Source organism: Bos grunniens, chromosome 16 (genome assembly GCF_055505025.1).
Source record: "Bos grunniens cultivar Pamir isolate PY7600 chromosome 16, Bosgru_T2T1.0, whole genome shotgun sequence".
NCBI classification, from domain to species: domain Eukaryota; kingdom Metazoa; phylum Chordata; class Mammalia; order Artiodactyla; family Bovidae; genus Bos; species Bos grunniens.
Window position 1 is genome coordinate 74348559 of NC_141180.1, and position 24327 is coordinate 74372885.

The 24327-nt window shown below is 43.8% G+C and overlaps 1 protein-coding gene and 1 long non-coding RNA gene across 3 annotated transcripts; both read left to right on the plus strand.

Annotated features, from left to right (window-relative positions):
• The first annotated feature begins 206 nt into the window (after positions 1-206).
• Positions 207-15585, plus strand: LOC147357014 (uncharacterized). 2 transcript variants are annotated; one of them, XM_086345485.1, is made up of 13 exons: positions 207-451; positions 905-929; positions 2795-2865; positions 3292-3316; positions 4971-5041; positions 5495-5519; positions 7385-7455; positions 7882-7906; positions 9561-9631; positions 10085-10109; positions 11974-12044; positions 12474-12498; positions 15017-15585. In XM_086345485.1, exons 1-13 carry the CDS (start codon positions 395-397, stop codon positions 15172-15174), a joined length of 720 nt encoding a protein of 239 aa, XP_086201611.1. In that variant the 5' UTR covers positions 207-394; the 3' UTR covers positions 15175-15585. The 2 variants fall into 2 exon arrangements, with proteins under 2 accessions (XP_086201611.1, XP_086201612.1); XM_086345486.1 differs by lacking the exons at positions 7882-7906; positions 9561-9631; positions 10085-10109; positions 11974-12044.
• Positions 15586-19490: 3905 nt separating this feature from the next.
• LOC147357015 (uncharacterized) lies at positions 19491-23693 on the plus strand. Its single transcript, XR_015143719.1, has 3 exons — positions 19491-21235; positions 21655-21765; positions 23409-23693. It is a non-coding gene; the product is annotated as an uncharacterized LOC147357015 (long non-coding RNA).
• The last annotated feature ends 634 nt before the right edge of the window (positions 23694-24327 follow it).

Here is a 24327-nt window from a genome sequence, read left to right on the forward strand (position 1 = left end):
TGCATCAGCTGAAACTGAATCCTGGGGAGGCAGTGATCTAGGAAGAAATCCTTCTGGATAGGGGTGGTTTTGCAGAAGATATAAACAGGCAGGAGTTTCATGAGTCTCTGTCAGTGAAAGGTGGCATGCATTTCAGTGGTTCTTTTTTCCCGAACTGTTAGGTTATCACTAGTTAAAATACAGAAGTTTTGTTTCGTTATTTCCAGCTCCTCTGATTTGCTCTTATTTATACAACAAAGAGGAGGACTCAACAGCAACTCAGTGCATAGTTACTAATGCCTTATGCACACACTCCACCCCATGCCCCTCCAATGAACAAGGCTCCTGAGAGGTTAGTGAGCACCTTACCTGTGTCCCTGTGCTGTTCTGTGTCCCTCCAGTTCCTCAAGAGGACATGGTGGTGGAGCTGCCCCGGGACTGGGCTGAAGACAAGGCTCTGAAGACTGTGGACGTAAGTGCACCTTTCTTAACCGGGGCAAGGCTGCGGCTTCACTGCTTTATTTTCCTTTTAGTTGAATACAGGTATAGTAATCTGACAATTTACGTTACCACTGAGGCATGCAAATACTTGGCTGGGAAAGTAGAGAGGATAAATCTATTATTAACACAGTCCAGATTCAAAAGGACATTTCAATAAGACAGCATCATTTATTACTGTAGGTACTTTGCTCAACAGAAAGTGTTCTTTCTTGAAAAAAATTTGTAAACGTTGGTCAAATTAAAACTGAGAGATCTTATGTGAAACAGACCAGTCTTCCCAACAGAAGATTGTCTGTTTTATTTTGGAGCCACTGAAATGAAGAGTGCTAGTTACCTGAGGACAAAAAAACAGGTAACAGAAGACTTAGTGCAGAAAACTCAAGAAGCTGAGACACTCACTCTGTTTTCTTCTCTGCAATCACAGGAATCCGGGGACGCCTGTGAACACGGTAAATATTCAGGGATCATCATTCTGCTGAGGGACAATCCAACTGATAAAGGTGGGGTTCTCTGACTGGCTCTGGTTGGAGAGTGGCCCTGATGCTAGATTCTTATTTAGGGTGTGGGCTGTGGGTGCAGAGAAGAGACTGATCTCCCAGGAAAGAACGATGCCTTTGTTCTAGGGTACCTGGAAGCAACTACATCATTTAGATGTTGTGGGTTTGTGTGAATCAGGGTTGGGGGTCCATGTGTGAGCCCAAGTGGTGTGATTCTGAAGTTCTGTGTCTGTGTGCGTTGCCTCTGGAGATGCATCCCTGTTACACAGCACTAGTCAACTGTGAACTTTCTAAACACTTCTCACTACCACTGCACACTGGCCATACATTACCTGATTCTTTCCTCAACTCAGTCTTTCCTCAGAAGCGAAAGTGAAAGTCATTCAGTGTGTATTCCAGTCTTTGCATCCCCATGCACTAGTGTCCATGGAATTCTCCAGGCCAGAATCCTGGAGTGGGTAGTCTTTCCCTTCTCCAGGGAATCTTCCAAACCGAGGGATCAAACACAGGTCTCCAGCATTGCAGCCGGATTCTTTAACAACTGAGCTATCAGGGAATCCATTCCCCAACATAGCTTAATATTAATTTTCCTCAGGTGAAGATGGCAATTGGACAAATGGCCCAAAGTCTTAACCTCCTATTGGAAAAGCCAAACTGAGTACCTAGGGTTGATCCAAATTTGGCTCTTCTGAATGAGTAAGCTGCTCCTACCAGTCAGCCACGTGATCCTCAGTCATGTGGAAAGGGGGTCCTGGCATCTATATCCATCCTTGGAGGTACTAGCAGGCCCAGGGGTCCAGATCCTGCCCGTCATTATAATTATAAGGTGGGCACAGTGGTCAAAGAACCCAGGGTAAACATAGGTGGATTAACGCCAATTTTGGCACAGTCATTATTGGGAAAAGAATCTCGGGACTCACATCCTCTTGGTAAAGTCACAGATTCTGAGCGTTGAGTGGCCTTTTGTAGAGTGTAAGTCCTACGTGTTGGTGTTCCTATCTTTGTATACACAAGGACAAAAGCATATTATCATCAGAGGTGTATTTCATTGTACTGGGTAATTAGCATAACCTCACACTGATTAAACCCTGTAGTACACACTCAAGGCAAATTGTCAAATAAAGCTCACAGTGGAACATGATAGTCTAGTGACCATGACTCTTGTCGTAAATCTCATACACAGCTGGGTCAGAGACAGTCAGGTTCACCCCATGCTTCCTCTCCATAATGAACTGTCCCACTAAAAGTGTGACTTCTGTGAGTGTGAACCGCCACTGACTCAGTGGACTTGCAAACATTGTTTGGAAAAATCAAGCCTGGAAAATAACATCGCATGATTAATAAAAGCTATTTGGAAAGGTAGTATTGACTTTAGTCCTCTAACAAGAGTTTACTTTTAATCGAGAATAAAGTCTCACAGACTTGGTAAGTACAATAGCTGAAACAGTGGATTCTGAGGATGCAGTGATCTAGGAAGTAATCCAGAAGATAGGTGTGATTTCCCAGAAGCTCTAACAGCCAGGAGGGACATGTGTCTCTGTCATTGAAAGCTGGCATGCATTGTAATGTTTTGCTTTTCCCATTACTTTGGTTATCACCAGTTAAGTGCAGGCACTCTCTTTCATTGCCTTCCTGCTTGTCTCCTTTGTTGTACTTCATCCAGCAAAGAGGAGGGTTCAAGAGCAGCTCAGTCCCCAGTTACTAACCTCTCTCATGTACACATTCCACCCCATGTCCCATCAAACAAACAAACAAGAAACCTGAGATCTTTGGAAGCAGCCTCTCCTCTGTCCTGATGGCTATATGTTTCCCTCTAGTTCCCAAAGAGGACCTCGTGGTGGAACTGCCCCAGGCCGGGGCTGAGGAATCGGCTCTCCCACCTCTGGAGGTAAGCTCAACTCTCTGTGTCTCACATAGATGCTGCTTCACTCCTTTATGTTTCATTCAGTGAAATACAGTTATAGTAATCTGACAATGTATATTAGCACTTATGTATGCAATTCCTTGCTGGTGAAATATTGACCATAATTTTGTTATCAACAGAGACCTGATTCAAAAGGACACTAAAAAATACCGTCAATTACTACTGTAGGTACTTTCCTCAGTAGAAATTTTTTCTCCTGGAAACTGAAAGATCTTAAGTGAAAGAGCCCAGCCTTTTCAACAAGGGTCCTCTCTGTTTTCTTTTGGAACGATTGATTTTTTTAAGAGTTTAGTTACCTGAGGAAAACAAAAACTCAGATAACATAAAACTTACTGCAGAGAACACACGGTGCTGGCCTCCCTCACACTGTTCTCTTCTCTCTAATCACAGGCAGCTGGAGCAGCCAACGAACATGGTAAATATTGAGCGACCGTCCCTCTGCTGAGCAACAATTTAGCTGATGACTGTGGGGCTCCTTTGCCACCTAGCTTTTCAGAGTCACCCTGATGCTGGATTCCTATGGGGGGTAAAGACTGGGGGTCCAGAGAAGAGACTGATCTCCCAGAAAAGAACAATGTCTATGTTCTATGGTACATGGAAACAGCTACATCATTTAGATACTGTGGGTTTGTGTGAATCAGGTTTGGGGGCCCATGTGTAGGCCCATGTGTTGTGATTCTGAAGCTCTATGTGTATGTGTTTCCTCAGGCGATGTTGCCCTCTTACACAGCACAAGTCAACTGTGTACTGTCACAACACTTCTCATCCCCACTGGACATTGTCTATATATTACCTGACTCTTCCCTCAACTCAGCCATTCCTCAAGTTTGGTTAATATTCATTGTCCTCAAATGGAGATGGTGCTGAGAAAAACAGCCCAAGCTCTTGACCTCCTAAGTGGACAAGCCAAACTGGGAACCTGTGGGTGGTCCCAGTGTGTCTGCTCTGGACCCCTGACCTGCACTTATCACTCAACCATGGGATCCTCAGTCATGGAGCAAGGGGGTCCCTGCATCTCCGTTTATGCTTGGAGGTACTAGAGCTCCAGAGGTTCAGATTGTGCCCATCATTGTAAAATGGGCTCAGTGGTCATGGGACACAGGGCAAATGTAGGGGGATTATCGCCAACATTGGCACAGTCATTATTGTGAAAGACACCTTGGGATTCCTGTCCTCCTGGTCAATTCAAAGATCTGAAAGTTGTGTTCCCTTGTTTTGACAGTCCAGGCCATATCTGTTGGTGCTAGTGTCACTGCTTAACCAAGAACAAAAGAAGATTGTCATCAGGGAGATATTTCTTTGTACTGGGTGACATTTCCATAAGCCTTACATTGGTTAAACCCTGTAGCACACTTTCAAGGGAAGGTGTCATATAGATCTCACAGTGGAACTTGACACTCTGCTTGGTGACCTTGACTCTTGTTGTGAACCTCCTGCACACCAGGGTCCAAGAAGGTCAACGTTTACCCCATGCTTTCTCTCCATGATGAACTGTCCCACTAAATGTATGACTTCAATGAGTGTGAACAAACACTGACTCAGTGGACGTGCAAATATGTTTGGACAGTGAAGACTAGGAAGAAACATCACATGATAGATTATAGCTATTTGGCAAGGTAGGGTTGAATTCAGTCCTCTAACAGAGATTGCTTTTAATCAAGAACAAAATCTCACAGAAAACTTAATAAGTGCATCAGCTGAAACTGAATCCTGGGGAGGCAGTGATCTAGGAAGAAATCCTTCTGGATAGGGGTGGTTTTGCAGAAGATATAAACAGGCAGGAGTTTCATGAGTCTCTGTCAGTGAAAGGTGGCATGCATTTCAGTGGTTCTTTTTTCCCGAACTGTTAGGTTATCACTAGTTAAAATACAGAAGTTTTGTTTCGTTATTTCCAGCTCCTCTGATTTGCTCTTATTTATACAACAAAGAGGAGGACTCAACAGCAACTCAGTGCATAGTTACTAATGCCTTATGCACACACTCCACCCCATGCCCCTCCAATGAACAAGGCTCCTGAGAGGTTAGTGAGCACCTTACCTGTGTCCCTGTGCTGTTCTGTGTCCCTCCAGTTCCTCAAGAGGACATGGTGGTGGAGCTGCCCCGGGACTGGGCTGAAGACAAGGCTCTGAAGACTGTGGACGTAAGTGCACCTTTCTTAACCGGGGCAAGGCTGCGGCTTCACTGCTTTATTTTCCTTTTAGTTGAATACAGGTATAGTAATCTGACAATTTACGTTACCACTGAGGCATGCAAATACTTGGCTGGGAAAGTAGAGAGGATAAATCTATTATTAACACAGTCCAGATTCAAAAGGACATTTCAATAAGACAGCATCATTTATTACTGTAGGTACTTTGCTCAACAGAAAGTGTTCTTTCTTGAAAAAAATTTGTAAACGTTGGTCAAATTAAAACTGAGAGATCTTATGTGAAACAGACCAGTCTTCCCAACAGAAGATTGTCTGTTTTATTTTGGAGCCACTGAAATGAAGAGTGCTAGTTACCTGAGGACAAAAAAACAGGTAACAGAAGACTTAGTGCAGAAAACTCAAGAAGCTGAGACACTCACTCTGTTTTCTTCTCTGCAATCACAGGAATCCGGGGACGCCTGTGAACACGGTAAATATTCAGGGATCATCATTCTGCTGAGGGACAATCCAACTGATAAAGGTGGGGTTCTCTGACTGGCTCTGGTTGGAGAGTGGCCCTGATGCTAGATTCTTATTTAGGGTGTGGGCTGTGGGTGCAGAGAAGAGACTGATCTCCCAGGAAAGAACGATGCCTTTGTTCTAGGGTACCTGGAAGCAACTACATCATTTAGATGTTGTGGGTTTGTGTGAATCAGGGTTGGGGGTCCATGTGTGAGCCCAAGTGGTGTGATTCTGAAGTTCTGTGTCTGTGTGCGTTGCCTCTGGAGATGCATCCCTGTTACACAGCACTAGTCAACTGTGAACTTTCTAAACACTTCTCACTACCACTGCACACTGGCCATACATTACCTGATTCTTTCCTCAACTCAGTCTTTCCTCAGAAGCGAAAGTGAAAGTCATTCAGTGTGTATTCCAGTCTTTGCATCCCCATGCACTAGTGTCCATGGAATTCTCCAGGCCAGAATCCTGGAGTGGGTAGTCTTTCCCTTCTCCAGGGAATCTTCCAAACCGAGGGATCAAACACAGGTCTCCAGCATTGCAGCCGGATTCTTTAACAACTGAGCTATCAGGGAATCCATTCCCCAACATAGCTTAATATTAATTTTCCTCAGGTGAAGATGGCAATTGGACAAATGGCCCAAAGTCTTAACCTCCTATTGGAAAAGCCAAACTGAGTACCTAGGGTTGATCCAAATTTGGCTCTTCTGAATGAGTAAGCTGCTCCTACCAGTCAGCCACGTGATCCTCAGTCATGTGGAAAGGGGGTCCTGGCATCTATATCCATCCTTGGAGGTACTAGCAGGCCCAGGGGTCCAGATCCTGCCCGTCATTATAATTATAAGGTGGGCACAGTGGTCAAAGAACCCAGGGTAAACATAGGTGGATTAACGCCAATTTTGGCACAGTCATTATTGGGAAAAGAATCTCGGGACTCACATCCTCTTGGTAAAGTCACAGATTCTGAGCGTTGAGTGGCCTTTTGTAGAGTGTAAGTCCTATGTGTTGGTGTTCCTATCTTTGTATACACAAGGACAAAAGCATATTATCATCAGAGGTGTATTTCATTGTACTGGGTAATTAGCATAACCTCACACTGATTAAACCCTGTAGTACACACTCAAGGCAAATTGTCAAATAAAGCTCACAGTGGAACATGATAGTCTAGTGACCATGACTCTTGTCGTAAATCTCATACACAGCTGGGTCAGAGACAGTCAGGTTCACCCCATGCTTCCTCTCCATAATGAACTGTCCCACTAAAAGTGTGACTTCTGTGAGTGTGAACCGCCACTGACTCAGTGGACTTGCAAACATTGTTTGGAAAAATCAAGCCTGGAAAATAACATCGCATGATTAATAAAAGCTATTTGGAAAGGTAGTATTGACTTTAGTCCTCTAACAAGAGTTTACTTTTAATCGAGAATAAAGTCTCACAGACTTGGTAAGTACAATAGCTGAAACAGTGGATTCTGAGGATGCAGTGATCTAGGAAGTAATCCAGAAGATAGGTGTGATTTCCCAGAAGCTCTAACAGCCAGGAGGGACATGTGTCTCTGTCATTGAAAGCTGGCATGCATTGTAATGTTTTGCTTTTCCCATTACTTTGGTTATCACCAGTTAAGTGCAGGCACTCTCTTTCATTGCCTTCCTGCTTGTCTCCTTTGTTGTACTTCATCCAGCAAAGAGGAGGGTTCAAGAGCAGCTCAGTCCCCAGTTACTAACCTCTCTCATGTACACATTCCACCCCATGTCCCATCAAACAAACAAACAAGAAACCTGAGATCTTTGGAAGCAGCCTCTCCTCTGTCCTGATGGCTATATGTTTCCCTCTAGTTCCCAAAGAGGACCTCGTGGTGGAACTGCCCCAGGCCGGGGCTGAGGAATCGGCTCTCCCACCTCTGGAGGTAAGCTCAACTCTCTGTGTCTCACATAGATGCTGCTTCACTCCTTTATGTTTCATTCAGTGAAATACAGTTATAGTAATCTGACAATGTATATTAGCACTTATGTATGCAATTCCTTGCTGGTGAAATATTGACCATAATTTTGTTATCAACAGAGACCTGATTCAAAAGGACACTAAAAAATACCGTCAATTACTACTGTAGGTACTTTCCTCAGTAGAAATTTTTTCTCCTGGAAACTGAAAGATCTTAAGTGAAAGAGCCCAGCCTTTTCAACAAGGGTCCTCTCTGTTTTCTTTTGGAACGATTGATTTTTTTAAGAGTTTAGTTACCTGAGGAAAACAAAAACTCAGATAACATAAAACTTACTGCAGAGAACACACGGTGCTGGCCTCCCTCACACTGTTCTCTTCTCTCTAATCACAGGCAGCTGGAGCAGCCAACGAACATGGTAAATATTGAGCGACCGTCCCTCTGCTGAGCAACAATTTAGCTGATGACTGTGGGGCTCCTTTGCCACCTAGCTTTTCAGAGTCACCCTGATGCTGGATTCCTATGGGGGGTAAAGACTGGGGGTCCAGAGAAGAGACTGATCTCCCAGAAAAGAACAATGTCTATGTTCTATGGTACATGGAAACAGCTACATCATTTAGATACTGTGGGTTTGTGTGAATCAGGTTTGGGGGCCCATGTGTAGGCCCATGTGTTGTGATTCTGAAGCTCTATGTGTATGTGTTTCCTCAGGCGATGTTGCCCTCTTACACAGCACAAGTCAACTGTGTACTGTCACAACACTTCTCATCCCCACTGGACATTGTCTATATATTACCTGACTCTTCCCTCAACTCAGCCATTCCTCAAGTTTGGTTAATATTCATTGTCCTCAAATGGAGATGGTGCTGAGAAAAACAGCCCAAGCTCTTGACCTCCTAAGTGGACAAGCCAAACTGGGAACCTGTGGGTGGTCCCAGTGTGTCTGCTCTGGACCCCTGACCTGCACTTATCACTCAACCATGGGATCCTCAGTCATGGAGCAAGGGGGTCCCTGCATCTCCGTTTATGCTTGGAGGTACTAGAGCTCCAGAGGTTCAGATTGTGCCCATCATTGTAAAATGGGCTCAGTGGTCATGGGACACAGGGCAAACGTAGGGGGATTATCGCCAACATTGGCACAGTCATTATTGTGAAAGACACCTTGGGATTCCTGTCCTCCTGGTCAATTCAAAGATCTGAAAGTTGTGTTCCCTTGTTTTGACAGTCCAGGCCATATCTGTTGGTGCTAGTGTCACTGCTTAACCAAGAACAAAAGAAGATTGTCATCAGGGAGATATTTCTTTGTACTGGGTGACATTTCCATAAGCCTTACATTGGTTAAACCCTGTAGCACACTTTCAAGGGAAGGTGTCATATAGATCTCACAGTGGAACTTGACACTCTGCTTGGTGACCTTGACTCTTGTTGTGAACCTCCTGCACACCAGGGTCCAAGAAGGTCAACGTTTACCCCATGCTTTCTCTCCATGATGAACTGTCCCACTAAATGTATGACTTCAATGAGTGTGAACAAACACTGACTCAGTGGACGTGCAAATATGTTTGGACAGTGAAGACTAGGAAGAAACATCACATGATAGATTATAGCTATTTGGCAAGGTAGGGTTGAATTCAGTCCTCTAACAGAGATTGCTTTTAATCAAGAACAAAATCTCACAGAAAACTTAATAAGTGCATCAGCTGAAACTGAATCCTGGGGAGGCAGTGATCTAGGAAGAAATCCTTCTGGATAGGGGTGGTTTTGCAGAAGATATAAACAGGCAGGAGTTTCATGAGTCTCTGTCAGTGAAAGGTGGCATGCATTTCAGTGGTTCTTTTTTCCCGAACTGTTAGGTTATCACTAGTTAAAATACAGAAGTTTTGTTTCGTTATTTCCAGCTCCTCTGATTTGCTCTTATTTATACAACAAAGAGGAGGACTCAACAGCAACTCAGTGCATAGTTACTAATGCCTTATGCACACACTCCACCCCATGCCCCTCCAATGAACAAGGCTCCTGAGAGGTTAGTGAGCACCTTACCTGTGTCCCTGTGCTGTTCTGTGTCCCTCCAGTTCCTCAAGAGGACATGGTGGTGGAGCTGCCCCGGGACTGGGCTGAAGACAAGGCTCTGAAGACTGTGGACGTAAGTGCACCTTTCTTAACCGGGGCAAGGCTGCGGCTTCACTGCTTTATTTTCCTTTTAGTTGAATACAGGTATAGTAATCTGACAATTTACGTTACCACTGAGGCATGCAAATACTTGGCTGGGAAAGTAGAGAGGATAAATCTATTATTAACACAGTCCAGATTCAAAAGGACATTTCAATAAGACAGCATCATTTATTACTGTAGGTACTTTGCTCAACAGAAAGTGTTCTTTCTTGAAAAAAATTTGTAAACGTTGGTCAAATTAAAACTGAGAGATCTTATGTGAAACAGACCAGTCTTCCCAACAGAAGATTGTCTGTTTTATTTTGGAGCCACTGAAATGAAGAGTGCTAGTTACCTGAGGACAAAAAAACAGGTAACAGAAGACTTAGTGCAGAAAACTCAAGAAGCTGAGACACTCACTCTGTTTTCTTCTCTGCAATCACAGGAATCCGGGGACGCCTGTGAACACGGTAAATATTCAGGGATCATCATTCTGCTGAGGGACAATCCAACTGATAAAGGTGGGGTTCTCTGACTGGCTCTGGTTGGAGAGTGGCCCTGATGCTAGATTCCTATTTAGGGTGTGGGCTGTGGGTGCAGAGAAGAGACTGATCTCCCAGGAAAGAACGATGCCTTTGTTCTAGGGTACCTGGAAGCAACTACATCATTTAGATGTTGTGGGTTTGTGTGAATCAGGGTTGGGGGGTCCATGTGTGGGCCCAAGTGGTGTGATTCTGAAGTTCTGTGTCTGTGTGCGTTGCCTCTGGAGATGCATCCCTGTTACACAGCACTAGTCAACTGTGAACTTTCTAAACACTTCTCACTACCACTGCACACTGGCCATACATTACCTGATTCTTTCCTCAACTCAGTCTTTCCTCAGAAGCGAAAGTGAAAGTCATTCAGTGTGTATTCGAGTCTTTGCATCCCCATGCACTAGAGTCCATGGAATTCTCCAGGCCAGAATCCTGGAGTGGGTAGTCTTTCCCTTCTCCAGGGAATCTTCCAAACCGAGGGATCAAACACAGGTCTCCAGCATTGCAGCCGGATTCTTTAACAACTGAGCTATCAGGGAATCCATTCCCCAACATAGCTTAATATTAATTTTCCTCAGGTGAAGATGGCAATTGGACAAATGGCCCAAAGTCTTAACCTCCTATTGGAAAAGCCAAACTGAGTACCTAGGGTTGATCCAAATTTGGCTCTTCTGAATGAGTAAGCTGCTCCTACCAGTCAGCCACGTGATCCTCAGTCATGTGGAAAGGGGGTCCTGGCATCTATATCCATCCTTGGAGGTACTAGCAGGCCCAGGGGTCCAGATCCTGCCCGTCATTATAATTATAAGGTGGGCACAGTGGTCAAAGAACCCAGGGTAAACATAGGTGGATTAACGCCAATTTTGGCACAGTCATTATTGGGAAAAGAATCTCGGGACTCACATCCTCTTGGTAAAGTCACAGATTCTGAGCGTTGGGTGGCCTTTTGTAGAGTGTAAGTCCTATGTGTTGGTGTTCCTATCTTTGTATACACAAGGACAAAAGCATGTTATCATCAGAGGTGTATTTCATTGTACCGGGTAATTACCATAACCTCACATTGATTAAACCCTGTAGTACACACTCAAGGCAAATTGTCAAATAAAGCTCACAGTGGAACATGATAGTCTAGTGACCGTGACTCTTGTCGTAAATCTCATACACAGCTGGGTCAGAGACAGTCAGGTTCACCCCATGCTTCCTCTCCATAATGAACTGTCCCACTAAAAGTGTGACTTCTGTGAGTGTGAATCACCACTGACTCAGTGGACTTGCAAACGTTGTTTGGGAAATCAAGCCCGGAAAACAACATCGCATGATTAATAATAGCTATTTGGAAAGGTAGTATTGACTTTAGTCCTCTAACAAGAGTTTACTTTTAATCGAGAATAAAGTCTCACAGACTTGGTAAGTACAATAGCTGAAACAGTGGATTCTGAGGATGCAGTGATCTAGGAAGTAATCCAGAAGATAGGTGTGATTTCCCAGAAGCTCTAACAGCCAGGAGGGACATGCGTCTCTGTCATTGAAAGCTGGCAAGCATTGTAATGTTTCGCTTTTCCGATTACTTTGGTTATCACCAGTTAAGTGCAGGCACTCTCTTTCATTGCCTTCCTGCTTGTCTCCTTTGTTGTACTTCATCCAGCAAAGAGGAGGGTTCAAGAGCAGCTCAGTCCCCAGTTACTAACCTCTCTCATGTACACATTCCACCCCATGTCCCATCAAACAAACAAACAAGAAACCTGAGATCTTTGGAAGCAGCCTCTCCTCAGTCCTGATGACTTTCGTTTCCCTCTAGTTCCCCAGGAGCACCTCATGGTGGAACTGCCCCATGCCGGGGCTGAGGAATTGCCCCTCGGACCCCTGGAGGTAAGCTCAACTCTCTGTGTCTCACATAGATGCTGCTTCACTTCTTTATGTTTCATTCAGTGAAATACAGTTATAGTAATCTGACAATGTATATTATTAGCACTTCTGTATGCAGTTCCTTGCTGGTGAAATATTTACGTTAATTCTCTTACCAACAGAGACCTGATTCAAAAGGACACTAAAAAATACCGTCAATTACTACTGTAGGTACTTTCCTCAGTAGAATTTTTTCCTCCTGGAAACTGAAAGATCTTAAGTGAAAGAGCCCAGCCTTTTCAACAAGGGTCCTCTCTGTTTTCTTTTGGAACGATTGATTTTTTAAAAAGTTTAGTTACCTGAGGAAAACAAAAACTCAGATACCATAAAACTTACTGCAGAGAACAGATGGTGCTGGCTACCCTCACACTGTTCTCTTCTCTCTAATCACAGGCAGCCGGAGCAGCCAATGAACATGGTAAATACTGAGCGACAGTCCCTCTTCTGAGGAACAATTTAGCTGATGATTTGGGGGCTCTCTTTCCAGCTAGCTTTGCAGAGTCACCCTGATGCTGGATTCCTACGGGGGGGTCCAGAGAAGAGACTGATCTCCCAGAAAAGAACAATGTCTGTGTTCTATGGTACTTGGAAACAGATACATCATTTAGATACTGTGGGTTTCTGTGAATCAGATTTGGGGCACATGTGTGGGCCCATGTGTTGTCATTCTGAAGCTCTATGTGTGTGTGTTTCCTCAGGCGATGTTTCCCTCTTACACAACACAAGTCAACTGTGAATTGTCTCAACAGTTCTCATCCCCACTGGACATTGTCTATACATTATCTGACTCTTCCCTCAACTCAGCCATTCCTCAAGTTTGGTTAATATTCATTGTCCTCAAATGGAGATGGTGCTGAGAAAAACAGCCCAAGCTCTTGACCTCCTAAGTGGACAAGCCAAACTGGAAACCTATGGGTGGTCCCAGTGTGTCTGCTCTGGACCCCTGACCTGCACTTATTGCTCAGCCATGGTCCTCAGTCATGGAGAAAGGGGTCCCTGCATCTATGTCCATGCCTGGAGGTACTAGCAGCTCCAGAGTTCCAGACTCATTTTAAGGTGGGCTCAGTTGTCATGAAACCCAGGGCAACCAAAGGTGGATTAACAGCCAACTTTGGCACAGTCATCAGGGTAAAAGGCACCATGTGGTCGCATCTTCCTGGTCAGCTCTCAGATCTTGAGAGTTGTGTGGCTGTGTAGACAATGTTGGTCATATGTGTTGATGCTAGTGTGATTGCTTAAACAAGAACAAGAGCAGATCCTATCAAGGAAACATTTCATTGTACTGGGTGACATAACCATAAACCTTACATTGATTAGACCCTGTATCACACAGTCAATGGAAGGTGTCAAATAGATCTCACAGTGGAACTTGGTAGTTAGTCTAATGACCATTACTTTTGTTGTAATCTCCTGAACATTGTTGTAATCCTGGGTTAGACAAAGTCAGCGTTCAGCCTATGTTTCCTCTCTACAATGAACTGTCCCACTAAATGTATGACTTCTGTGAGTGAACAGCCACTGACTCAGTGGACATGCAAACATTGTTTGGAAAATGAAGACTGGGAAAGAATATCACATGGTTAATAGTAGCTATTTGGAAAGGTAGGATTGAATTCAGTCCTCTAACAGAGTTTGCTTTTAATCAAGAACAAAGTCTGAGAGAAAACATTCTAAATTCAGTAGCTACAAATGTGGATCCTGGGGAGGCAATGATCTGAGAAAAAATCCAGAAGACAGGGACCATTTCACAGATGCTCTAAATAAGCAGGAGGTTCATGGGTCTCTGTCATTGAAAGCTGGCATACATTTTAGTGTTACTTTTTTCCCGATCATTCAGGTTATCCCTAGTCAAAACGCAGAAGACAGGGACCATTTAACAGATGCTCTAAATAAGCAGGAGGTTCATGGGTCTCTGTCATTGAAAGCTGGCGTACATTTTTGTGTTACTTTTTTCCCGATCATTCAGGTTATCCCTAGTCAAAACGCAGAAACTGTGTTTCATTTCTTTCCTTCTCCTCTCCTTTGCTCTCCTTCATCCAGCAAAAAGGATGATTCAACAGCAGCTCGGTCCATAGCTACTATCCTCCCTCATGCATACACTCGACCCTATGTCCCCTTCAAATAAAAGGAAAAAAAAAAAAAAGAAGAAAGAAACACTGAGAGATTGATAAGCATCCTCACCCATGTCCTGACTGCAACTCTGTGTCCCTCTAGCTCCCCAGGAAGACCTGGTGGAGAAACTGTGCTTTCTATAATCAACTTTCCCACTATACATATTGCCCTTGTGAATGTGGACAGGAACTGACTCAGTGGACATGCACACTATAGAAAACAAATATTGATAGAAAAATATGATATCATTCATAGTGGCTCTTATTAAATGGCAGGAACTCAGTATTGCCAAATACTGCATATTTGATTTCATTTAAGAAAATTGGCTAGTGAATTAAGAGAATAGCATACTTTGCCCAATATTGAATTCAGTTCCCTAACAGAGATCACTTTTAATCAAGTACAAAGTCTCATACAAAACATGATGATTAGAATATCGGCAATTGTAGATCCTGGAGAAGAGTGATCTGGGAAAAATCAAGGGACAGTGGTAATTTAGCAGGACCTCACATTAAGCAGGAGGAGTCATGGGTCTCTTTCATTGAACAATACACACATTTTAGAGCTTTCCTTTTTTAAGATTGAATATTTCATGTTGATTAGGTTCCTCTAGCTAGAAAGCCAAAGTACTATTTTCATTTCCTTCTTCCTCTCCTTTACTTTCCTTCCTCCTCCAAAGAGGATGGATGAACACAAGTTCACCTCATGCTTAATAACCTCCCACATCTGGACACACCACCCCATGTCCACACAAAGAGAAAACCCCCTGCATGATTCCTGAACAGCTTCACCAGTGTTCTAACAGCTACTCTGTGTCCCTCTAGACTTCACTGAGGACCTGCCAGTCAACCTACCATGTGACAACACAGAAGAGACTCAGTGTTTCTCCAAGGCAAGCTGTTTTTGTTTGTTTGTTTGTTTGTTTGTTTTGTATGAGATAGAAATATTGTTTCATTTCTCTTTCAGTAGAATTAAGTTGTGACTCTGATGGTTTTTATTTCATTTAGAGACAGTTCCCTTTGTTGGAATAATGTAGACGAGAGTCTTATTACCAACTCATGATTCCTCAGTCCACAAGATACTAAAATTTTTAGCATCCATTACACTCTGTAGAGTACAGATTTCTCTCTCCTGCAGCAACATTTCTTCTAGGAAAAGAATTGTGCAATTTCCAGCCTAAATGGACTTGGAGTTCCATCCTCCAGGCACAGGTCGTGCCTTTCATCCTGAGGATGTGTGTGCTGATCTTGCTGGGTTTCCTGGACTCCACACTGCTCCTCATCAGGTTTTCTACTGTCACCCAATGAACCAAAGACTGTGCATCTATGTGATCTTACCCTCATAGCATCTTCTCTTCTGTACTTGCAGGTGGCCCTTTCAGGATGTGAAAGTGGTATGTATTCTAGAATCATTCCCTTTGGGAGAAAAAACTTTGTAGATGAGAAAGTTGGGGCTTTCTTGCTGGTTTTAGTGTAGAGGCCAAACTGATTCCAAATTCCTGCTGGGAATGAGTATAGGGGCCCTGGTGATAGAAAGTAATTTACAAGAGATCAATGTGGATGATTACTGTAGTTCCCGGAAGAAGCTGTATTATGGTTAATAGTCTAGGTTTGTGTCCATGGGACTGGGTGTGTTTTTATGTATAATGAATAGTGTGATTCTTTGTGTGTTTGAATTTTTGGGATGTGTTTTCCAAAATATCTATCACCCTAAACGTCACTGTTAGTGGTGTCAGCCCCAAAATATTTTCCATCACAATGTACCATGAATGTTTATGTGTATAAAAAGAAAACAAAGTATATACATTCACTGTATCCATTGATTTTATACCAAGTGAACATCCTTTTCCCAGGAAGACAGATCCCATCACTGCCGAGGAAGATGTTTACAGGATTCTTTTTAATTTTTATTAAAATTTTTATTGGCTGTTCTTGGCCTTCCTTGCTGCCCAGGCTTCTTTCTACTTATGGAGAGCAAGGGCAACTCTCTAGTTGTGGTGCGTAGGCCTCTCACTTTAGTGGCTTCTTTGTTGCAGAGCATGGCTTCCAGGGCTCTTGGGCTTCCATAGTTTGGCACGTGGGCTCAGTAGTTGTGGTACATGGTTTAGTTGCTCCACAGCATGTGGAATCTTTCCAGACCAGGGGTTGAACTCCTGTCTCCTGCATTGTCAGGTAGATTCTTAACCACTGAGCCACCATAGAAGTCCTATAAGATTCTTAATGAGCAAAACTGTGTTTCAGAATCCCCTTTATTGGGTCAACCACACCTTCATTTAATAGTAAATCTCATCACTTAGTAGGTCTTGTAGGATTTTGATTGTTCATGGTTCACCACTCTGCCACTTCCCTCATTCAAACTCTTTCTGTTGGAGCCTCAGAATGAATCACCCACTTCATCCAAGGCCCCAAGTACTGGGGAGGCTCCTTCCTTCTGCAGGGAGCCCCTGGTACCCAAGAGCAACACCTAGTTTCAGAGGAATCTGAGAAAGGAGGAGGCTCCAGGCACAAATGGAGGAAGTTCATTCCAGCTTTGCCTCTTACCCTTTGAAGTGTCCAATCTGTCCTGTTAACTCAATGCACCATGTTGTTTAGCACATCTCTAGAACTTTTCCATCCTGCCACTAAAATCCTGTAACCATTGAACAGACACTCCCTGTGTCAACCTCTTCCCAGGTCTTGGATCCACCCTTTTATTCGCTGCTTCCCTGAACTTTCCTTTCGATATGGCAGGTAAGTGGAATTGTTCAATATTTGTCCTGCGACTAGCTTATTTCGCCCTTACCAATAGCTTCCCACTTTGCTTCAAATGACAGGATTGCCTTCATTTTTAAAGACTCAATCACATTCCAGTGTATGTATGCACCACATTTTCTTTCTTGATTTATCTGCCCTTGGACACTGAGCAGTTTTTCTACCTTGATTGTTGTGTACGATGCAACAATGGGTATGAGATTATAGGTATCTCCTGGAACATTCTAGTTTTATCTCCTTTGGATATAAACTCAAATAAATGATTGCTGGATCTTATGATAATCTTAATAATTTTTTGAGGGACTTCCAAACTGTTCTATAATGGCTATGCCATTTATCATTCCTACCAACAGGCATGGAAGTTCCACTTCTCTACATATTTGCCAACATCTATTATTTTCTTCATATAATACACCTCCTGAAAGGTGATATCTCCTTTTGACTTGGTTTCCATTTCCACTAAGTACCCCACTTGCTACTTAGTGATGCTAAGCATATTTCCTATGTATATTGATCATTTCTATGTCTTCTATGAAGAAATGTCTATGGAAGCTTTTGAACATGTTTTAAAGTCAGTTATTTGCCTGATATTATTGTGAAGTTGTGTTTTAGCAGTTGCTTTTATATTCGGGATATTGGCCCTTTATTCAGATACAAAGTTTGCAGATACTTCTTTGATTCTATAGGTTGCCTGTCTATTGATTTTTGAGGAGACGATCCTTTCTTCACTTGATAATTTTAGAACCTTTGCAAATATCATTTGGCCACAGGGGTCAGTATATTCAAGATTCCCTCCTTACGATTCATTGGTCTCTCTGCCTATTTAGCTGCAGGTACAACACAGTTTTGACTGCTGTGGCATTCTTGCCTGTTCTGAATTTAGGAAGCCTGAAGGCCCCATTGTTGTTCTTTGCTCTCAAGACTGCTTTTGTTCTTTGGGTTTCTTCTGGGTTCCGTAGTTTGGGAGATTTTTTTTTTTCCATTTTATTAAAATGACATGGGATTTTGTAAGTGGTTTCAATATATATGTAAATCACTTTTAGGAGTATAGGAAGGTCAACAACACTAAATATTCCAGTCTATGAATATGGTACGGTATTCTGATTACTTGTCTCTTCTTCTTTTAACAGTGTTCTATGGTTTCCAGTGCACAAAACTTTCACTTCCTAATAAGCCCTTTCCACTGCCTTCCTTGGGTCCTGTAGAATCAGGGATGGGAAAGATGGGCTCAGGAAGAGAGTGAATATTCCTCCCTTCCCTCCATACCTACTTTCTGGTTACTTGTAGTACACAAATGCTGGGCCATGCCCTTTACCTCTACCCACAAATGAGCTCCCTCCTGAGAATTTTCTTTGAATCTGAGTGTTCACCTTACTAGGGCTTCACTGGTAGCTCAATTGTTGAAGAATCTGCCTGCAACGCAGGAGATCCTGTTTCGATTCCTGAGTCAGGGCGATCTGCTAGAGAAGGGATAGTCTACCCACTCCAGTATTCTCGAGCTTCACTTGTGGCTCAGCTGGTAAAGAATCCGCCTGAAATGTAGGAGACCCGAGTTCAATTCCTGCGCTGGGAAGATGCCGTGGAAATGGGAACGGCTACCCACTCCAGCACTATTGGGATGTTCACAAGCACTCTCCCAGTGCCTGGACTGGGTTCAAGAGCCCCAGATTTACCTGCATATGAATGATCTTATCAGGCCATCATATCATCTGGAATAAATGAAAAACAGAACAGGCAATTAGTTGCCTTTTTCTTGTCTGTGGAGCCCTTAGAGCTGAACTTTCCAGTGTAGTAGCCATTAGCTAGAGCTGCCTATCTATAATTAACATATTTCAACAATACTTAACTTGTTATATTGAAACAATCACAAAGAGCACACATAGCTTGGTCACACTAGTCATATTTCAAAAGTGTCCATAAGCATTGGCATTTCAGCTTCATAAGCTGGAATATAAGAGCTCTATTGGGCCTGTAGAAGTAGAAGGTTAAAAGGTAATTTTCTCAGCCTCTTTCTCATGTGAATATGTTCAAATGTGATCACCGTCTTGTTGAAGGGCTCTGACTCCACAAAGCACAGGGAAGGTCTAAGCCTGGAAGGAAGACCAGGGAGATGCTGTGTGAGCCAAGTGGAGGAGGAGAAATGGGTAGCTCAACTTGTGTAATAACTGTATTATTGCTCATGGTTATCTTTCTACAGACTGTTTTGTGGAAAACGTTAGCAGCAATGATGTGGAAGAGAATGCAGGTAGGGAACAACTCTCAGGTGGGATTTAGAGGGAGAGGGTTCCTGGACCATTTGAGTTACACCTGCTTCTTCAGAGATGAATATAAACCAAGGAAGAAGAAGGAAATATGTCTAGAGTTGTAGTTTGTTCTTTTCATATTTTAACAATATAATAGAGCTATGTGTCCATGTAGTTTATTCTGTTGTGCTTATAGCCATTTCTTCTTGCTTTTCCATTTAGAAATATCCTTTCTCACAAGACTCCTTGTTCCTTGCCTTTTCACCTGCCAAATATGAAACCTTGGCTTCTGGTTATTACCTGCAGTGTAGTATACATGAAGGACTTTGGCTTCATGTTTAAATTCTCCTATGATGGCCATATCCTAGTGGCACAAAAGTCTCATAGTCACTTGACACTGGAGACCAAGTTCTGGCAGTGAGTGTCAGGTTGTGGGTGAGATATGAACTCTCTCCCTGTGCATTTTCAGAACGTGTGGCCTGCCCTCATGTTTGTCCTCACTGTTTATTCCTCATGTAAAGGGTGCTCTCAGGGTTGAATGAGTCAGAACACACGTGCTACTGAGTCCCTGCCTGGGCTGAGTCTGCTGGAGTTCCTCTCAGAACCACACCTCCCCAAGGATGCTGTGCTGAAGGTGCTTCCATGTGAGAGCAGCCCATGTGTCCCTAGAGACCAGCATGGCTGCAGATTCTAGAGACTGTGAAGGGGCTGCTGGCTTTCTTTACACATGTTCTAGGAGCCCTACTGATCTGGTCTTCTGGGACTGACCAGACCTAGGTCAGAGACTCAGAGCAGCAGGACTCAGTGTGGCTACTCATCTTAGAACCCAGTACTCCCTCCAGAGAGAAGCTCTCGGTGGTTTTGATCACAATCTTTGCACACTCCTCAACTCGTTTATTTACCTTTCATTTTTTTACTTGTTTTACATTTGAGTTGTGGTATTTTCTTATATACTTTGAGTATAATCTCCCTTTCTGATATATTGTTTGTAATTTTTCTGTAGGTTATCTTTTCATCCTACTGATTGTTGAAGAGACTATGCTTTCACTCTTTTCTTGTCTTAGAAACTTGGTGAATTTCATTTGACCCTATAACCATGAGTTTACTTGGGGCTCTTTGTTCTGGTCTTTAGGGCTATGTATGTGTTCCTATGTCACTATCATACAGCTTTGATCCCTATATCTTTGTACTGTATTTTGAAATCAGGAGGTGAGAAAATTTGAAATTAGTTCTCCAGATTATTGTGGCTGTTTGGAGTCCTTAGGGGTTCCATATATATTTTTGGATTTCTTTTTTCCATTTCTGGCTAAATGAAATTGAAAGTGTTTGCCTCTATCCTCTCTTAGGGTCTGGGAAACTTAAGGTGTTGCTGAGAGCATTAAGTATCTCCCAGACCACTGAGGTCACGTCAGGCAACAGGATAGTCTCTGTTATGTGAACTTTTTGTCCTTCCCTCCCCTAGGACTCAGAAGATTCTCATGTCCATGTCAGGCCCTTTTCTGAGAGTGATGGATTGTTTAATTAAATAATGGACTCATTAGAGACTGTGGCCATACACACATGGTCCTTCTTCTAATGTTTCCATGTTGGAGAACTCTAGGGTTGGTGGAGACTCAAGGAGGAAGGAAAAGAACAGTGACTAGAGGAGAGAAATGATGAAGGAAGTAGAGGGGAAACAGCGGGAGAAGGAGGCAAGCAAGGTCATGGGCAGAGATGCATGGAGACAGTGACCACCTGGAGGAGGAACACGTGGAAATGGCGTCATTCCTCATCACTCATAGACAAGCTGAGGGTGGCAACAGGATGTTGGATGTCAAAGACCCACTTTTTCATTGCAGAAGTGAAACACTGAGGCCCTGGGAGGTCCCTGGAGACAAGGGCACCAGGGGTCCCAAGGCCAGGTTGTGAGGAGCACAGGGTCCCCTGGTCACATCCTGACTCTAAATCTCCCCTTTGCTTTCCCACAGCCACTCCAGATGACTGCTGCCCTCAGACACCAAGAAACTGCATGGTGCATATTGAGGATTTGGAGGAGAGCAAGACTATAGAGGTCATTTATTTCTTCTTTCATATCTTTTAAAAATGTTCTCTCTTATCCTGATCAATAGACTCTTCTTTGCAGCCCTTCCCTTTCTCCTCTTTCCCTCTTTTTCTGATTAGCCTTCTGCAGGACCTGGTGTCTTATAGGCACTTGGGGACCTAGGAGCTTATATAAAATCTATGAATCTATCTTAAGCCCTATTCCCCCATTTTCTGAGCATTTCCCTACTCCTGTCCTCATGTCTGCACCCTTGAACCTGGCTTTGTCACCATGAGTGGCCTGAGCAGGAGTTGAGGCTGGAGTCAGCAGGTCTGGACCCACACAGCTGAAGGGCCCCCATGAAGTCTGCACTGCCCTGAGCTACCCCATATGGTTGCTTTCCTACCCTGGGAGGGATTGGACCTGCTTGACTGATCTCTTCCTTCCAGATACCAAAAAGATCTCTGGTCATCTTTTTGAAGACTGCTTCAGGAGAAGTCAGCAGCGATGATGAGGAAGACCTGGAAGAGCAAGAGTGAACGTGGGACCTGGGGTGAAAGGTGAGGCAGACGAGGGCCTGTGTCTCTGTCATGACCCCATTCGCTTGTTGGTGCTTCAGAATCACCAGCAGAAACCATGGGGTCTGCTTCTGAGGGTTACCACAAACGTAGAGACAAGAGGGTGGTAACACTCTGTGCAGACGAGTGGAGGATGCCCTGAGCATGTCTCCCCAGGGCACAGGTCCCATCCAGAGATGCCCCCGAGGTTGCAGGACTGGCTTCTCTGGCAGCTCTTACATTTGCAGGGAGGCTGGGGGGCACTGTGGGGCCACCGTGTGCAGGAGTCCAGGAGCTGCTGTTCCAGAGTGCTCTCTTTAAAGATCTCCCCGTGGGGGTTTCCTCATCTCCCTCTGCAGGATCCAGCTCTGCCCTCCCAACCCTGCTAAAGGCAGCAGGGGGAATCCCTAGTCCATTACCAGCTGCAGAGAGAGGTTGGGGCGGCCCTGCCCTCCCCAGTCCTGGGCTCTGGGAACAGAGTGAAGGAGACACAGGTGCCCAGAGGTCATGCAGGCAGGGCATCACCTGGCAGCTCTGCATCCCTGTGGGTGCTCCCTGGTCCTGAGGGTCCCAGCCAGCCTGGGGGTGCCCAAGTCTGGGGTTTCTCAGGATCTGGAACCCTGGGGTCCTAGGTCACCTCAGGGCAGCATCTCTCAACCTGAATTTGGAGGTTCTGTAGATTTTTCTGTGTATGTGTCCAACTGAAGACACATCAGAAAGCAATTTAGTCCTTTGTGCACTTGGGATGGTGTTGCTAGTGGTAAAGAACCCTCCTGCCAATGCAGGAGACATAAGAAAAGGGTTTGATCCCTGGGTATGGAAGATCCAATGGAGAAGTAGATGGCAACCCACTCGAGTGTTCTTGTGTGAAGAATCCCAGTGAGTGAGGAACCTGGTGAGCTATCATCCATAGGGTTGCGCAGACTCAGAGATGACTCAGGCGACTGAGCCGCACACTTGGGATGAGTGGCAGGATTCAAGTTACTCATGTTCCTTTTATTTTGTTCCCAAGTCTGTCATTAATAACATATCTTGTTTTATTATAGTTTGAAAAGAAATGTTTTCTCTCAAATTTCAATGTTGCGATATGCTAAACAGTTAAAATGTACTTTTTATAATATAAAAACAGTTTAAAGGCAGAAACCTCAGGAGAGTTTGGTTGGGGCTTAGAAATAATTATTCAGGAAAACAGAGATTCCAGGTGATTGTCCATTTCCAATGCTCAGGTCTCAGGAGCAGTTGTACTGTGTAGGATGGGTGGGCAGGTTCTCCTACCCTCTGTGTCATCTGACCTCCTGCTTCTCCCAGGGCCTAGAGGGAAGGGGGGACCCAAACTTTCAATCCTGAATCTCAAGTCCCCTGTTCCTTTGCCTGAGTCTCACTGTCCAGGGGACCCATCAGTTGAGGTTTGCCAGCCAGATGCCCAGGTGTACTTGCTCCTGGGGGACATTTCTAGACACTCCTTACTAACAGACAACACCCTCAGCAAAGAGCAGCAAACAGACCCAGTGCCTTGCAGATCTGAGCTCCAAAGCCAAGTCTAGATGCTGGGAAGTCTTCTGGGTCCTGCACACCCTCCCCAGGGAGCCCTCCTCTGTCTGACTCTGCATCTTCCAGGGACTCCATCACCTGTGTTGGTGTTGCAGGCTCTGCTCTGAATCCCTGAAGACCTGGACCTGGACATCATCCTGGACCCCAAAGGGGATGGATCCCCCACAGCACCAGGAGCCTCATCTGGACCAGATCAGGGGAGGCCTCACTGCCTCTCTACTGAGAGTCCTCATTTTGTACAGCTTCATTTGTTTTGCTCTGTCGATTTAGTATTAGTTTTATCTACAGTTTTATCTTTTTGTTCTGTATATATCTATATGTTCCATATTTATAAGTAAGTTTTTTCATTAAATGTTTTTATCTATTTACTTTCAAAATAACTTTTTGTAAAAACAAATATGTATAAAGTAACCCCCTCAACAGAGGTAGAACTTAAGAAATTGTCTTAAGCCAGTCACCTTAGTGTCTACCACTGGGATCATTTCCCCCTTCACACAACTCAGTCTTTGTTGTTTAAGAAACTGCAAATTTATTTCTAACATCTATCCTTCTGTCATTGTCTTTAAGAATTCTGTTTTCTCATATCTGCTCATTCCAGTAGTCATAGGAGGTCAATATTACCCTTTCAAGACTTGCATGTCAGGATTTTTCAGAACTCAGTCTGCTTTCAGGGTAAAAAGTTCATGATCCATCATTGATCTCCATTTGTAGCTTAAGCGTGTTTCTCTCTTTTCTTCTGACACAGAGGATTTCTCTCCAAAAAGGCTCTTTAAATTTTAGTTGTCATTCCTTATATTTCTCCTGCTCTTTTATTCCAGCTGCCCAAAGGACTATTCTCATTGACTGTATTCTCATGGTGTACATTTGTCTCCCAAACTCATTTATTTTATAAGGTAAGTTTGTAAGTCTTAATCTCTCTCACCCAGCTCTCTCATCACCACATCCCTCTCCTCCCTGTAAATCACTTCTTTGTTCTCTGTTTCAATGACTACATTACTGTTCAGTTATTTTGGT

Coding starts and splice junctions, on each gene's coding strand:
- LOC147357014 (XM_086345485.1), top strand. CDS start 395: ATGGTGGTGGAGCTGCCCCGGGACTGGGCTGAAGACAAGGCTCTGAAG. Junction 2,866..3,291: donor CGGCTCTCCCACCTCTGGAG/GTAAGCTCAACT, acceptor CTCTAATCACAG/GCAGCTGGAGCAGCCAACGA. Junction 7,907..9,560: donor TGGAGCAGCCAACGAACATG/GTAAATATTGAG, acceptor GTGTCCCTCCAG/TTCCTCAAGAGGACATGGTG.